Source organism: Paramisgurnus dabryanus, chromosome 10 (genome assembly GCF_030506205.2).
Source record: "Paramisgurnus dabryanus chromosome 10, PD_genome_1.1, whole genome shotgun sequence".
Classification (NCBI taxonomy): Eukaryota; Metazoa; Chordata; class Actinopteri; order Cypriniformes; family Cobitidae; genus Paramisgurnus; species Paramisgurnus dabryanus.
In genome coordinates, this window is record NC_133346.1 from 16,518,776 (window position 1) to 16,536,408 (window position 17,633).

General features: G+C 37.2%; 2 protein-coding genes across 3 annotated transcripts in view; one reads left to right on the top strand and one right to left on the bottom strand.

Annotated features, from left to right (window-relative positions):
* The window catches only part of LOC135779472 (uncharacterized), a 29,298-nt gene extending 26,485 nt beyond the window's left edge, over window positions 1-2,813 (top strand). Inside the window, exons 29-32 of the mRNA XM_065290184.2 lie at window positions 354-971; window positions 1,064-1,206; window positions 1,354-1,528; window positions 1,612-2,813. Of these exons, the coding sequence (XP_065146256.1) occupies window positions 354-971; window positions 1,064-1,206; window positions 1,354-1,528; window positions 1,612-1,892 (1,217 nt within the window). The 3' untranslated portion in view covers window positions 1,893-2,813. The remainder of the gene's footprint in view (window positions 1-353; window positions 972-1,063; window positions 1,207-1,353; window positions 1,529-1,611) is intronic.
* Window positions 2,814-6,204: 3,391 nt separating this feature from the next.
* On the bottom strand, window positions 6,205-11,589 carry hrh2b (histamine receptor H2b). Of its 2 annotated transcripts, XM_065290621.2 has the most exons (3): window positions 11,213-11,589; window positions 7,115-7,933; window positions 6,205-6,891 (listed from the first exon to the last, which is right to left on the bottom strand). In XM_065290621.2, the coding sequence occupies exons 2-3, from the start codon at window positions 7,733-7,735 to the stop codon at window positions 6,472-6,474; spliced, it is 1,041 nt and encodes a 346-aa protein (XP_065146693.1). In that variant the 5' UTR covers window positions 7,736-7,933; window positions 11,213-11,589; the 3' UTR covers window positions 6,205-6,471. The 2 variants fall into 2 exon arrangements, with proteins under 2 accessions (XP_065146693.1, XP_073672143.1); XM_073816042.1 differs by lacking the exon at window positions 11,213-11,589 and having other exon boundaries at window positions 7,115-8,025.
* Window positions 11,590-17,633: the final 6,044 nt, after the last annotated feature.

Here is a 17,633-nt window from a genome sequence, read left to right on the forward strand (position 1 = left end):
CTAAGAGAAAAAACAAGTGGGGAAAGTCCTAGGGATACAAAACCCTTGAGATAGAGAGCCAGATGTAGCTGATTCTATAGAGCAGGGTTATTCAAATCTTACCCTGGAGGGCCGGAGCACTGCAGAGTTTAGCTCCAACCCTGATCAAACACACCTGATTAAGCTAATCAAGGTCTTCATGATCACTAGAGAGACAATCACAGGTGGGTAAGTTTGATTAGGGTTGGAGCTAAACTCTGTAGTGCTCCGGCCCTCCAGGGTAAGATTTGAATAGCCCTGCTATGAGAATAGAATGACCATATGATAATTTTTTGTTTAAATAATTAATCCTTTCCTGTTTTTTTTCCACACAGACTGGACGAAAGGAATTTTGTTTGGGGAAAATTCTGAATCTCCCAGAAATGAAGAGTTTGTAATAGTGGTTGAGGACATTGAACCAGCCATGTTCCAGCTGTGTGGAGAGACGCAACAGGACTTAAATAAAGCCAGGGACATGATCAACAGCCTGATAATAAAGGAGCACATGAACATTCCAATCCGTGATCCGGCCATTGGTCATTTCACCAGAGAGGATGCAGAAATGCTGAACGCAATGCAGAGAGAGCTCACAGTAAGCATCAAGCTTGATAGAAGAGACCAAGACCCTGTCATCACATTGGAGGGACTGACGAAAGATGTCCACACAGCTGAGAGTCGCATTCGGGACATGATCCGTAAGGTGGAAAGGATTGAAAACAGAAGACGTGAGGCGTTCATGATCAACAGCTTGGTTGAGTGGAAATATCTGGCGAGTGGGCAGAACCTGAAAAGCTTTGATATGTTCACCAATTGTGACCTGGAAAAAGCCTTTCTGAGCAATAACACCTCTGCGAAAATCAAAATTGATAATGATGAATACACGGTCGATTTAGTTCGTCTACAGGCCACAAGAGGGAGTAGGCAGATTGAATTACAAAGAGTAGATTTGTCAGGTAAGTTAAAGTCTTTTAGACATTTACAGTATTAGCTGGCCATCGTGTACAAAGATAAAAACATTTATTTAATTTCTTGTATCATTTTTCAGAACGTCAACATGCTTTGCCTTCAAACTGGGATGACATGAATGGAAAGTCAGTTGTTCTGGTAAATCTCACAACAACTTCAAATGAATATGCAGATGTGGAGAAAGAGTTCAGAAGAACCGGCTTGACCTTTAACATAATTCAAGTAAGAACAGACGTACATCAAATCTTATGTTTGACCTATGGAAATTTTAAATGTTCTGGTGTAGTACTACAGTAGAGTAAATTAGTACTGATTTTTGCTGTTGCTAAATATGTTTTCTTTGTAGTAACTGGTGTGTTTTCTGCACAGATTGAACGAGTGCAAAACAGCACACTTTGGAAAAACTACATGATCAAAAAGGAAGATCTGGAAGCAAAGAACAACCATAAAAACAACGAGAAGCTCCTCTTCCACGGCACTGGTCCTGATAAGATTGATCACATAAACCATCATGGCTTTAATCGAAGCTTCGCTGGGATGAATGGTATTAGCCGAAATCCAGTGTAATCTTTGTTTGCAATTGTATGCATTGGTTTTTGTAATGAACTTGGTCTTACTGTGTTTTAGGAGCCATGTATGGGAATGGTACATATTTTGCTGTGGACCCAAGTTACTCAGCCCGAGGTTACTCTCAACCTGATGCCAGTGGACACAAACGTATGTACCTGGCGAAGGTGCTTGTTGGCGACTACACTCGGGGAAAAGCAGGCATGCTTGTTCCTCCTGCAAAGAGACCCTTAAGTGCTGATCTCTATAACAGTGTGACTGATAACACAAACAACCCTTCCATGTTTGTCATTTTCAATGACGTACAGGCTTACCCAGAATACCTTATCACATTTCAGTAGGGATTTAGAGTATCACTGAATATTTGTTTAATGGAACTGATTAGAAAAATTGTAAACATGGGGAAATGTGTGTGTGTGTGTGTTATATATTAACAAACTTAGTTTTGGAAAATGATAACAAAGAAGGCTGTGGCAACTTGCTTATACAAAAAATCCTGAGAAAATCTTTTCTAGCTGCTATACTGTTTATTCTTTCCATCCAATTGTCCTCTGTGTGAGAAGAAGACTGCCGTTCTGCTTAAATACCTTGTGTGCTTAATGAAAGAAAGTCATACAGGACCGGAATGAAATTAGGATAATTAAATGATAGCAAATTTTTCCTTATGGGTAAACTATAGCTTTAACATGTTTTTAAATATTGAGTATAACATTAAGGTATGATGAGTTTGAATTAAATATTTATATGGAATATTATAGTACTGTGTTATCTTTTTAATTGCACATTCTTTCATATATTTAAGTCACAATGAAATCCATGTGCCATCATTATCTTTAATCAAAAATGCTAATCTTCTCCCATCCTCGAAACAATCTCTCTGTATTTCGGTCACAAGGAAAGGTGAGAGGGAAAAGGTCAAAGCGATTAGCAAATAGCAACATGACCAAACTTCCAAAGAGCCAATCAATTCTCGATGGATAAATTCAAGTCCCTCGCTACCTTTATTTCTCATTTCAAAAGCCATTTCACTCGGATATACTCAACGACGGGGAAAATAAGACAATTGCTATGTCCTATCCACTGTGACTTTACAGTAAATGTACGCAAAATACTTATGTATATGATCTGCACAATCAATTATTGCCAAATGAAATGTTAAGGGCTGATTAAACTATTTTTTGCAGGGTCTTAAATGTTTCTGAAGGTGAACACTGTATTTAGACTTCTACTGAATTAAATGTTTTTATCTGAATTTAAAAAAACAGTGTTGTGTCTTTGTTCACCCATGTCCTGTCTGGTTTACAATTATAATTTTGCAAAAAGTATTGACTCATCATGTGATACACACACATGATACATTTAAATGTATTAAATGTAATAAATTCAAATTAATTTCTGTTATTTATGGTGCTGACCCTCACACTGCTTGTGTCATACTACATGTGTACAGTGGAGTGTACAGAAGTGGCGGCTCATGACTGCTCATCGGAGTGGCGCAAATTCAAGATGTGTTCAGAGTGTCATGTGTGTTGCTCGTGTTTTCAAAATATGTGTTTGTTGCATCATGTGAACCATGTGCATCATGTGTTTGATCAAAATAAGTGCCTGCTGCACACGCGTCAAAACCGTTTATGATAAAAGAGACGCTCACGTTCACAAAATACACGCAAGACACTCCCTTAACAGTAAACTCTGATTATACGAGTATCTGGCAAATGCGAGCGTTTCTTTAGACGCCTCTGCAACAGGCATTTATTTTGACAAGACACATGATGCACATGGAATCACTCGACGCGCAGAACACATATTTTGAAATTACGAACCACACACATGACATGCTACATAAATGTTGTGATGACCTTCACATCGAGCACCCTCGAAAAAAATAATGTTTCTGATCTTTTTATTCCGTTTTTGTTTTTATTTGAGCATGTATTGACCTCCATATAACCTCCACCTTTTTATTGCTATTTATTTATCTGTTTTGTATTTTTGTTGTGCTTCTGGTTATGCACACACACATGCCGAAAAAGATATTCATTGGTTTAAATTTCTCTGTTTGTAAATTAAAAGCAGTTAAAAAAGATACACTGGCTCATAAAAATGTTAAGATATGGTGCCATCATGTGATCATTGGTAAGTAAAACATAAATTCAACCATAATGGGGAATCAATAAAAGTGTTAAAGATGCATTGTGTAACTACTCTTATATACAGGACATAACAATATTATCAGTGGTGTATAAAGACCTTAAATGGAAGTCACTGCCATGTTTCTATAGTAGCCCTAAATGGACAAACTGCTCTATAGAGCGCGTTTCGTCCCTACGTTGTCTCAGATGACAACATGTTTGTCTTGTATTGCTACAATATGCGTTTTGAAAATGCAATTTGTAATCTCATCACTAGATGCCGCCAAAATCACAGTTGTAACCAATGGGGAAGCTACAAACATACCTAACTCTGCTCTCAAGGGACCTTTGAAAACTTACCTTTAATTTGGTTTATGATGTTTTCATGTTATTGAATGGGTGTTAGGAAATGATAATGATGCTTTACACTTTGAGCATCTTATACCATTATCGTAGAGGGAGACTGGCGAAGAGAACACAGATATATAAATAAAAAATAAACTTCAAATTTACTTTTAAAGTAAGAAGAAATCATTCATTACAATAATCAAAGCTGCACTGCGACAGTTCTGTTCAAGTCATGCAGTGCTTGAATTCATAAAAGAGAAAAAAATCACAGGACTGACAGCTTTTTCTTTAGTTTCATGTGGTGAAATGTGTACTTTTATCTTAAAATGGGATTAATTTGGTATATAGCTAGTACACCAAATTTCCCGCAAACTAAGATTGTGACATCATCCGGGGATCTCCCATGTGGAAACTCAGCAAAAGCATGCTCAGAAGATCAAGTGAAAGGGCGCAAAAAGGGAAAAGCCTGATATATTGGCTAAAAGGCCAGTAAAAATGAATACATATTTTATTATTGTTAGTAAGTTTAATAAATCAGTCCATAAACAAGAATTATAGACAGAAGTGTGGGCTTGCACTAGGTGCCATTTTGTAGTGGTTCTCAAACTGGGGTGTGCAAGAGTGTGCCGGTTTTTGACATTTTATAAAATACATTAATTCAGTAACCTTATTATATAAGGAGTGTAGTTTCTGTTTACATACAATGCATTGCAATGATAAACTCCACATATGACCACTAGAGGGAAGTAGAAGATGCAAACGGAGAACAGCAGCACACATTATTATTCAATTCATAGCAACAGGTCCTGCTTTCCTCTTCCTCCTCTCACATATAATAGTTCAGGTTGTTCCAGCCTAGGTTAGCTAAAGACAAACAGTGGCCAGTTGAATAAACTACTTAGACCAGTCTTAAATTTGACTGTATATGACCAGTCTTGAAATAAAAATAAAAGATGACAGTTACATAAAGATTCATCTAATTTTAGTCCAAAACGTAGACAAATTAGCAATTATACTATTTGGTCAAACTAGATTTAAGATAAAGTCTCTATCTTAGCTACAAAATATTGTATTATATTTGCTATAATAAAGTGTAGTAAATTGTATATTGTAGTATATTATATGTCATGTCAAATTGTCCATTATCCTGTAAAAGCAATATATATTGTAATAATCATCAGTGGAGGCACAAACTTGTCATATGTTGTATTGTACTTCACACTGTAAAAATAATGCAGTTAAAAAGTTAAAACAACTTGGTTTTGCAAGTTTATTCAACCTACTATTTTAAATTTTGACCTGTAATAAGTTGACATAACTTATAAAAACAAGTTGAAATTGTTTAACTTTAATTGTTAAGTAACAGAAAAATTATGCTGATTTGACAAAAAATCAGTGGCGGCTCGTGACTGCTTATCCGAGGGGGCGCTAATTCAAAATAAGGGTGCACTCACATTATCCCAACCAAACCAAACCATGCCTGGGCGCGATTGCCACCCCTCCCTACTCCCCCAGGTGCACGCACTCACACTGTACTTCTTATCGATCCGAGTACGGGCGCGCTTTCGTCATTAAGATGCGATTGTTTTGAAAAAGCAGGAAGTAAAGCGCTCTCTTAACACTGGAACCCACCGTAATGATAAGTCTGTGTTTTTTTATTCGGAGTCGTTTGGTACGTGATTACAGACAGTCCTCTCACATGTCATCATATTGCTTAGTTGATCTGTCACGTGCGCAGCTCGGACATTCACGTAACCCCGCTGCGCGCATCAAAAGGTTTTTACGGAGGCAGATGAAGGTGAGTGGTCGCGCAACTGACATCTTCACCTTTTGAATCGCGCTCAGGCACGATTGCGCTCACACCACAGCCTTCCGCGCCTGAGCCCAAGTGAACCGCGCTCCGGCCCACCTCTGCAACCCGGCCGCGGCGCGATTAAGCGATCACACTAGTCAAACAAACCAGGCTTTGGGGGTCAAACGCGCCCGAGCGCGGTTTGGATAATGTGAGTGCGCCCTAAGAGTTTGGAGTGTCGTGTGTTGCTTGCGTTTTAAAAATATGTGTTTGTGCATCACGTGTCTTGTCAAAATAAGTGCCTGCTGCACACGCGTCAAAACCGTTTATGATAAAAGAGACGCTCACGTTCACAAAATACACACAAGACACTCCCTTAACAGTAAACTCTGATTACGCATAAGATTATGCGAGTATTTGTCAAACGCGAGCGTCTCTTTTATCATTAACCCTTTAGACGCATCTGCAGCAGGCACTTATTTTGACAAGACACGTAATGCAAACAGGATATCTCGGTGCGCAGAACACATATTTTGAAAAAAGGAACCACACACATGACGGGCTACATACATGTTGTGACCAACTTCGCATCGAGCGCCCTCGAAAAAAGAAGTCACCGGCCGGCACTGCAAAAAATGCTGCATTTTTTTAAAACGTGAGATGAGAATGTTCAGTTGGATCGCTTTGTTTCTGGTCATTCTGCTGCGGTTTAGACACGAAAGTCTGTTTGATTTGAAAGGGGATAAAACAGGAGGCTTTTCCTTTATTAGGTTGTCTGCATTGAAGCAGCTGTCCATATGCCTGACGGAAATCCCGGTTTAGTGCTGGGTACAGAATAGGGTTCAACGCAGAGTTAAGATATCCCATCCAAAGAACCACAGAGTGGGTCACCTGGGAAGGTTTTGTGTCCGTCCACATGCCTAAGTATGTGAAGTAGGTAAAATAGGGGAACCAGCAAAGGACAAATGCACCAAGCACAGCCGCCAGGGTCACTGTGGCTTTGTGTTCCCGCACCGAGGCAGATGCAGACTGAGCACAGGATGGAGTGGCTGCCCGGATACGGCACACCTAGATAAGAGATGAAAAGATAAAATTACAATGACATTAACTTTATCTGAATACATATGCATGACTGTGTGGGTTGGAGGATATATTGGGTAGTTACCAGTGTATGTAAGGCCATGTCAAAGATTAAAATCAATGCATGATCAATGATTGAATTCAAACTTTGATGCTCCTAATCTCATTATTCAGCAGCCTGGATTTCACAAACTGAGTCACGTATACATACCTGCTCACGTGCAACGGAGAATATCCGATAATAAACTCCACACATGACCAGTAGAGGGAGGTAGAAGACGCCAATGGAGAACAGCAGCACACATTTATTATTCCATTCATAGCGGCAGATCCTGCCTTCGTCTCCCTCATCCCACATATGCCAGTTCAGGTTGTGCACTCTGAAGTCAGGTGTGTTCCAGCCTAGGTTATTGGGTAAAAAAGACACAGCCAGAGAGCACACCCAGATCCCTGTCAGGGTGATGGCCACACGCGGTGGCGTGACTCTCATGGGATAACAGAGTGGCCTTGAGATTGCTAAATAACGGTCGACACTAATGGCCAGTAGTGTTAGAATGGAGGCTGTGCACAGCATCACATCTAGCGAGATGTAAATGTTACAAAGCACTCCCCCTAAAGGCCATCTCCCATTGCGTAACTCCAACATGGCTGAAAATGGCAATACCAGCAAGGCCAACAGCAAGTCTGCCACGGCAAGTGATACTATGAAGCAGTTATTGATTTTGCGCAGATGCCGGCTGGTGGCCACGGCCAGGCAAACCAGAACGTTTCCGGAAATGGTCAGAGCGATGAAGGTTACCAGGATCAACCAGCGCAAGACGGTGGACATCATTGTTTTTTTTTATGAATAGCTTTGTCTTCCTACTTTAATAGTGTTATCCAAACTAGTCCAGTAATGAATCCACGCCTCATCTGTTCTTCTCAAATATTTAAGGGAACCATTTGAAAGCTGTTTCATTGGAAATTGTGTTTTGATGGGCAAAATGTCTAACAGCTTTGATCACATCTCGTATTCCATCGAGGTTCATACCTACAACAGAAATAAACAGTTAGAGGAAGATCTTAAAGGGATATAACACAAAAATAAAAATAAAACACCCTCATGTTGTTACAAACCTGTATTTTGTCATTTTTTTTTGTTCAGAAAGGAAAAAATATTGAAAAAATTAATGAGCCCCATTAACTTCCATAGTATTATTTTTTCCTATTATGGAAGTGAATGGGACTCATGATTGGTTTGGTTACAAACATTCCTGATAATATCTTCATTTGTGTTTACCAGAACACATAAATGTATACAGGTTCGTAACAACATGAGAGTAAGAAAATTATGAGAATTTTCATTTTTGGGTGCACTATCCCTTTAAGCTGCTAGTTGGGTTGAGCCTTTACTGATGTATTTGCCCCAAAATGTAGTCCTCTTTAGACTTGCTGAATTTAAATGAGACACCACGCAGATGGCGTCAGGACAGAGACATTTTCATCAGAGGTTATTCGCCGCCATTCATATTTTGAAACTTAAGTGTTAGCACAAAGAAATGTTAATGAGTGCACTTGTCTGATATGCTGTGGTATTATGTCTTCTGGAAGGTCACCAAAATAAATTTAATGCAAATTTGAATCTAAATCGAATGCAAATTTAATGCAAGACTTTGGCCCCTGTTTACTGCAAGGACAAAAAGCCATGAGTAATATACGAGACCTTAGAGAATACGATGGGTATTTTTATCTACCTAATATGAATATTTATAGTTATATTTATTTTTAAATCATGTTTTTTTGTAGGACTTTTAGAAAGATCTCTTGAGAGAAATGCAATATAATATACATAACCAGTGGTGGCCGGTGACTTATTTTTCGAGGGCGCAAAATGCGAATTTAGACTGTTATGTGTGTGGCTCGTCATGTCAAAATATGTGTTTGGCGTTTGAATCGATTTCAGACAGGCCTTTTTTATGGGAAACATGATTAATCATACAGCCCTACGCAATGAACACACATTTGGACATGACAAGCAACACACATGACACTCCGAACACATATTTTGAATTCGCCCCCCTCGGAAGAGAGGTCACTGGCTGTCATTTTGTCCCTACCCCCTGTACGTTGTCTCAGAGGACGACATGTTTGTCCTGTGGCAGCAATCGTAGCTTCGCAATCTCACCACTAAATGCCGCTAAAAAAACATACTAGACCTTTAATATATCATTAGATGCTACTGTAAACACTGTTGAGATTTGCATTGTGTGTTACCAACACAATCTCACGGCAGTTCGCACATATTTTGATGAGGTGGCAAATTCGTATTTATTTGTTTAACCACATTTGTAAGTTTTTATATGATTTGCTTTCGCTCCTCTTATGTTAAAAGCAGGGTTAAGGGTAGGGTCTCCTTATATTTTTTTAATAATCATATGTTTTTGTATGATTTCGTACAAATTCATATGAATTAGGCAGCTCATAAAATACATAAAATTTCCTGTGAGACCAGGCTGCTGTCATTGATCTCCATGTGAACTAGATGTGGTTTAAAGCAACAGAGACATGTTCATATAGTCACAGTATAAAAAAACAATATAACATAGAAAGAAAAATGTCTCTTTTACAAATGAAACATCACACATATTCAGAAGAAATCTCATGCAAAGACCTTGTAAAATTGTCCTTTTTATGTCCATTTAAAACCTCTGGGATTCCCAAATTCACTATCTGAAAACGACATCCTTTTAGAAACTGATGCAATCTTTTATGTTTGTCTGTAACAATGACTTTCGTGAGTAGGGTGCAACAAGTTCAGATCCATCTGGGTTATTTTATACATCCTCATTAAATAGATTTAATTGTTATTATCATGTATTCATATAATGGGACAACATAAAGTGCTGTTATCCCCATGCAATTTGTGCATGAAAGGATCATGCATTTTATCATATTTAATTTTAAAAAGTTGATGCTAAGCATTCATAAAATTGCATTTTCTCTGTGTCAGTCCCCATTAAGAGATATAAAGTAATTATATCCATTAGCACAAATATGGGACACAACATCATTTCCTGAGAATGAGAGTAAGTTTTAATAAAACAAAGGATTTTTTATGAGGATCTGTTTGCCCAAGGTAAACAAATCCATTGGTGGGCAAACTGATTAACTGTATTGTGTTATATATCAAATGTATTAAGTAGTTTATCATATCTCTGTACTTAAGTCTACAATCTTTACATCTAAACCATTACTCCGTTACCACAGGAACGTATTTACACTAGAACAAACGTTTTACGAAGGTCTGAAAAATGGCAGGTTATGAGGTTCGCAGACAAACATTAATGTAAGAACGAGAGATAAGCCAATAGCAACGGCACAATTAAGACACTATCACTCAGCATTCTTAGTAGTGTAGAAACATGGGCTGAAATATGTTGCCATGGCAAAATTTCCAAGCTGACAGTGCAATGTTACACAACACATTATATAATTATTAGCTCGGTGTCCTGTTAGATGTTTAAAGATCTGGTTTTTCTTTTAATGCACCATGAAGCAGTTGAATTTAATCATTTTTTATTTCACAAGCTTGTGTGTTGAATCGTGCTGTAATAAATTTGTGATCTGAGGATGCAGGGCGAAGCTGATGTATCAGTTCCAATATTATTCATTTAACTAACCACTGCCGGTGAAGAGTCTGCCAGGAGGAGTAAATAACATAATGTTTGTTCTTCACACCCTGGACCTATCAATCTAATCAACAACCATAATAACAAACCACATGCTAAATGAATAGCCTAAATAAAAAAGTAAATGTACAGAATGGCCATTGGCTGAGGTGTAATCATAATTTATGGTCATGTTAACAAATGATTCTTGGTGTGCGGTCTTGAGTCAAACAATTCTTTCAGCAATCCATACATACACTGTTTAACTTCTTGGCTTGGATACAAATAAATTACCAGGTAGCAGTCTGGAGATTTTCCAAAGCATGGGGGACACACTTATATGACCACTTACTATACATAACTCTTTAAAAAATAAAAACCCTTAAAAATCTTTAAAATCCTTTCTTTTTTACCTTTGCACATTTCAGGAACATTCATAAAAAAAGTTTCTGTAAAGTTTCTAAATGTTAAACTTTTTGAAATAGTTAGGTTAGCGCAATTCAACAAGATTTTTAAAAACTTGCAGGAAGTTGATAAAGATATAGATAAAGCAATTTTCTATACAAAACAAATGTGTGTATTTTCTTCATTCTGGGTCATAGAAAGTCCATTCTAAAATAACACTGTTTATAATGTAATAACAGTAAAATTATGTAACTCACATTCTGCAGGTGGATCACCGACATAGTATTGAAACTCCAGATTCCTGTATGAGCTGATGTTCACACTGCTTGAACAGCATACTGTAAATGTAAGATCTCCACTGTTTCTGCCCCCTTCACCTCTCTTTTCCACTCCCTCCGTCCTTCTTTATTTACAATCTGTTATTTCTTCTATGCAGTATATCTTATCACTAAACACTCTCACTTTGTTCTGCTTTTCTCACGGGACGACATACTACCGTCTGTACTGACTGTAAGATCAAACTTAATGTAATATGTTCAGTGCATCTCTTTTAACATGTTTAATAATGATCTTTTAGCTTAAAAAAGCAACATTTGCCATGAGGGTAATGGAGCAATCATTGCTGAGGATGGCGGCAGTTTATACTACATAACAGACATATAATATTGACATATACTATTTTATAATCTAATGAAAGTCATTGACTGTAAAATCCTTAAATAAGTTCACATTCAAGATACTGAAAGATACTGAAATTTTATTTTACTTTACTTTACTTTACTTTTAATTTAATTTTATTTAATTTAATTTAATTTAATTTTATTTTATTTTATTTTATTTTATTTTATTTTATTTTATTTTATTTTATTTTATTTTATTTTATTTTATTTTATTTTATTTTATTGTTACAAAAATAAATCTGAATTAATTTATTTTAGTTGACCTAAGCTTGTCTCCAAATTAAAATGTTAATACCATAATCCTTATCATACTAAAGTCATACTAACATTGTAAAGGATTGCCATCTTAGCTTTCATTTTTTAATATTAGGTCTGTCTATTTCAGATGCTACTGTATTACAGATAGACTCCGGGGGAGATCTGCTAGTGCTTTTGCTATCTGGGATGTTTGATGATTGGATACTTTTAGCATTTTTATTAAATACTTATGCATAATGCAAACATATTAGTTGTTTTTTTATTAAATCCAACAAACAAAAAAATTTACATTTACATTTTTCTGCTTCCAGCTCAGTTCCCACAGCATGGTTTCAGACACACTTTAAGTGCGAAAGTGAACACTGTTGTTATAGGTTATTGCAAGTTTACACGTCACGCATGGCATACGCATTTCTCATACGCCCTGCTTATGTACGTATATGCTCTGCTTGCGTACATGGTACACTTTAAACAAAATGATAAGCATTCATTGAAAAAAGAAACAATTTTACAAGTTTAATAATTATAAGTTGATAAGGTGTTTGACATTAGCCTTAATGATTGACAGCCTGGTGTTGAATTACAACCCTGTGCTTTACTTTAATCTTGTGCAATTAAGGAGCACATGGTGTTAACTGATAAGAAATGAGGTATGTGATATGAGTTTTTTGTGAGACACAAAAGTGCTGATATATTCCTCAGGTGAGTGTGTTTAAAGTTAAACAACAGATGCTATTGGTTTTGATAATACTTGACATGAGAAAGATCAGCATGCCAGGTTTATTAAAGAAATAAGTCACCATAAAATGAAAATGATCATTCCACAACATCAAATCTCATTAGTTTTTGAGTGTCTCGTGATGAAATACGCAAGTTGTCACGAGACACGTTAGAACCAATAAGATTCAACATTATCAACTTGCACAATATTTGAAAATGCAGGTAGTCACGAGACACAAGCTATTCAGGAGCAGTTGCAGCCCCGTGACTTCTCTTCCGAGGGGCGTGAATTCAAAATATATGTCATGTGTGTTTCTCGTCATTTCAAAATATGTGTCATGTGAACCATGCATCATGTGTCTTGTCAAAATACGAGCACACACGTCAAAACGATTTATGATAAAAGAAACACTCACGTTCACAAAATACTTGCAAGACACTTACTTAACACTAAATTCTGATTACAAATGAGATTAAGCGAGTATCTGGTAAATGCGAGCTTCTCTTTCATCATCAACCCTTTATATGTGTCTGCAACAGGCTCGTATTTTGACATCACACGTGATGCACATAAGTTTACTTCAAATGGTGAACCGACTGTTTACACAGCTTGCAGAGTTTCTGTGACTTTACACAGATCATGATATGAGGTACTGTACATGCTTTTCAGTTTCTGATTGGTCGTTTGTTGCATCTAAGGCTTTGAACCGGTTTACGGAACGAAAACCAGAAACTTTCTATGTTTTGCAAGGAACAGAAACGAAACACTTTAAAAAAATATATGTTCTGGAACAGAAACGTTTATTTAAAATAATGGTAACCGGTTAATACCGTTATATTTTCCGTTCTTTTGCAAAGTTTTACGGGCAATATGAAGTTCAATTGCGGCCGTCATTGACACATCGGAGACATAGGAAGCTTGCCACTAGCAAGTAGCCTACTCAAGCCCAAGTCTCTAATGCTCAATCATAATAGGTAAATATTGTAGGCTACCAAGCATTTCAAGATGTTAGTTTTTCACTAATTAGTGGTGTAACGGATCGCAATTGATCCGTGATCCATACAGATCACGACCCATGGTTCGGCTCGCATGCTATTCGCGGATTAATACTCAAATTTAAATAGAGCGAAAGTTGATCACATGTTTCGATCAAACGATCAAAGATCAGAACTCGTGATGTACAAACTTGAGAGAGAGTTTTGCTACTGTGTCTCATACTGTAGTTTATTAAAATACATTTGGCGAATAAAGCACTGAAAAACAACGTAATTTTCACTTTATGTGGAGCGACTTTTTATGCTGCATCTTCTTCCCGAAGCCCTGTTTGGAATTCATCCTCCGTCTGTGTGTGTGTGCGCGTGTTTAAGTGCTCTCAACAAATGAAGGCATGTCAGAATTACAGTTATGCCGCTTACACAATGTAGCCTTTTTTAATGTTTGATGACAAGATAGAGACTTAAGGAAAATTATGTAGACTAATAATTTAAGTTTAATGTTCTAATGATCACTCTACTTATTTGTATGTCCCACAGCTGACATGGAACGTTATTAACCGGTTCGGGAACTAGATTTTTTTGTTCTAACCGGTTCAGGAACTTCAATTTTAGGGTTGAACCGAAAAACGGAAACGTTAAATATTGTTTCTGTTCGGAACAAACCAATTGGGAAAAAATTCTGGTTCAAAGCCCTGGTTGCATCAAGTCATAACATTCTAACCTTGCTTCGTTAAACGCTAAACACATTTGGCACCGCAATGTGGCGTTAACACCACAAAAACGGTTCAAACCTTGCTTTTTTTGAGAGCTACCCTGCTTCTAAATAACAAAAAAAGGCTCCTAAACCCAGGGTTACGCACAGTGTGCCCTATTGAAAAGTCTAGCTAAAACCAGCCTAAGCTGGTGGGCTGGTTTAACTGGTTTGGCCAGCTTGGCTAAACTGGCTGGCTGATCTTAGCTGGTTTAAGATGGATATAGCTAGTTCAAGCTGGTCCTCTTAGATTGGTTAAAATTATCTTCCAGTCTGGTTGGTCAGCTGGTTTTAGCTGGTAACCCTAACCCACACCTCAAAAAGTGTACAAAACACCTCTAAAACCAGCCTGCTACATCAACTTAACAAGCTAAAACCAGACTGGGAGACCAGCTAAAACCAGCCAACTAGCTTAGACTAAAAGAGACTAAAATCATTAAACACTGTCTTCTGTGTGTTTCATACAACATCTGTATACCGGTGACCTTCTACAAATAACCATGTTTAAATCTAATGACTAGAATTTCAGCATCTGTGTCGCATGAGTGTGTGTCTGTTTGAAGGACGTTTCCTGTCAGCAGGATTATTTTCGCTCCGTGCCTCTTCTGGGCCAATTAACAGGGATTCAAAATATCTTCTGGTGCTTAGATCCTGTCTATGTATATCATTCTCATCTGTGTGTGTGTGGGTGTGCGAATAAGGCCAGGAGGAGCCTGTACTCTTTGCCTGTCATTAACAAACCCAAACACAGCGTTAAGCTCGATGTCGAGGGTCTTCAGCCACGTCTGTTCTCTGACCTCCACAACCTCCTCCTTCTGCTCTCAGAGTGTGGATTGCAAAGATGAACCACTGATTTTAGATGGAATTAAAATTGAGCAAACAATGGAATAGCTCGACTCATTAGCATGTTTTCCAACAAAAATCTTGCTGTTCAATAAGTGGTGACTTCTTTTGTGGATTAGGGAGGTGTTTTTGACATTATTTATTCATAGAAAAAAATCACAAGTAAAAAAACAGGAACAAAGGAGAGGGAAAGGAAATACTAAAATAAGTAATAATGAGCAAAGCTTGTTTCAACATTTTAATAATTTACTCATCCCTTTAGCTGTACTTAACACATGAGACTTGGGATTTTTTTATTTCATTTATTGTTTTTTTTCCATTTATTTTCAGTGTACACTCTGGGTGTTATGTTGGGTTATTTCAACCCATGGTTAGTTAAAAGGATAAACCCAACAGTTGGGTTATAAATAAAGAATGTTGGGATGTTTTTGGGTTGCATTTGGGTTGAAACAACCCAGAGTATGTTTATTTCTACCCAGTCTCATGTAGATGCGTAAAAATAGCATGAAGTGTGAAAATCGTGCAATACATATACCAAATTCCACTTTGGCGTGCATAGGATATGGCAGTCCATCCCATTGACTTAAACGATGCATCTTTTTTGTCATTTTATTTATTGGTTTCTCAATTTTTTTCTGTTATGTAAACCATTTTCGCTTGGGTTTAGGGTTAGATTTGAGATTTGCTTAAGAAGGTTACTTAATATACAGGTTTCTCTATGTTTTTGTCTATATTTAAGCAATGGTCGCTTGGAGTTGGGGTTAGAATTGATTTTTATATAACAAAAAGTTGTTATAACCCTAAACCCAAGCGAAAATGGTAAAAAATAGCAAAAAAATTAGAAACCAATAAATAAAACAGCCAAAAAAAGATGCACCGTTTAAGTGAATGGGAAGGACTGGCGTATCATATGCATGCCAGGGTGGAATTTGGCGTATGTATTGCACGATTTTCACACTTGAAACTCTGTGAGACTGGGTTCGTTTATTTATAACCCCGGATAGGGATTTTCAGAATTGTACCTAACCATACGTTAAAACAATTCAATATTTTTTAGAGAGTATAGAAAAATACTTGTCTAGTGTTTCACAAACCAAATTTAAGGGGTGTCTACACAACATCGTTTTAAAACTAATACCGAAACTTCTTATCTGTATCATTTTTGGAGATTTTGAGGTCCTGAAAAATGCAAAGTATAAACTAAAAAACTATGATTTCATGCACATGACAACTTTTGACCTGGCATGTATACTACTGTACAGTGCTTTTAGTTGTTTTTGCGAATCTGTGACGTTTTTAACTGTACGCAAAACTTGAACCTAAAACATTTTTAGTACACCATTGTTGTGTAAACATACCCTAAAGCCCAGAGTATATAAAATTTTTTACGTTTATGCGAAAATCCGCCGGTATGCGTACAGTACGTGCACTCGTCTGATGACGAAAATTGCATCATGTGCACTGTACGTGGATCCTCCCCAACGGCTAAACAAAAATGTACTATACTTCAGGCTTTAGTCATACAATTAAGGAACAACACTGGAGTGTATAAACTATACTTTATTTTAACCATGGTTGCATATGCGAGAAATATAAGGTGCTTTGAATAAATTGAATTAAATACTGATTTCAAATACTGAACTACTGATTCCTTATATTAGAAAACAAGAACATCTATATTTCAAAGAGCACCTGTTGTCCGATTCACGATTTTATATTTCCTTTGGTATGTAAGTGTGTATTAGAACAAGTTGACGATATGCAAAAGGTACAAACCCCAAAGTTAACAATGTTTCCAACGTGAATCTCTTTTTTTTACTACAAAAAACACACGGATTGTAGGCAACAGTTTACTTCCTGGGCCTGTTGATGTACACAAGACCGACATAATCATAATTCCTCAGCCTGTAAATTAACTCCTTTCAGCATTGCAATGTGTGCTAATTTTTCAAACATGGTAAGGAGCGTCACATTTCCAGCTGACATAAGAGGTATTCAGGCCAATCACAATGTACAGATTAGCTGGCCAATCAGGGACACAGCGCTTTTCAGCTTTTTTTGTTTGAGGAAAGCAGTATATCTGGAGCTACAAAAATGTACGGTATGTGGAAAATAATGTGTTTTTTTTTACCATAAACCACACAAACACATTGTATTATACCGGCTCTCCTGATTTTGCCAAGTGGTTGATGTCCTCAGGGCAACATTATGTTGACCCTGGGACAACATTTCAATCAACCAATCAGATTTCAGAGATAAGTTTATAGTTTATTTTAAGTTTAAGCTTAAAACCAGGATTAGCTGTTTCTAGACCATTGTTTTTCACTTATCATTTCCCACTGATTTTGTGGTTTGGTAAGGGTTGGGGGTGGGTTTAGGTTTTATTTAGAAAAATGTTGTCCTTGGGTCAACACAATATGTTGCCCTGAG

Excerpts from the sequence above, each read along its gene's own strand:
- hrh2b (XM_065290621.2), bottom strand. The coding sequence starts at position 7,735 with ATGATGTCCACCGTCTTGCGCTGGTTGATCCTGGTAACCTTCATCGCT. Across the intron at positions 6,892-7,114 it reads TCTCCGTTGCACGTGAGCAG|GTGTGCCGTATCCGGGCAGC; the intron begins GTATGTATACGT and ends TCTCTTATCTAG.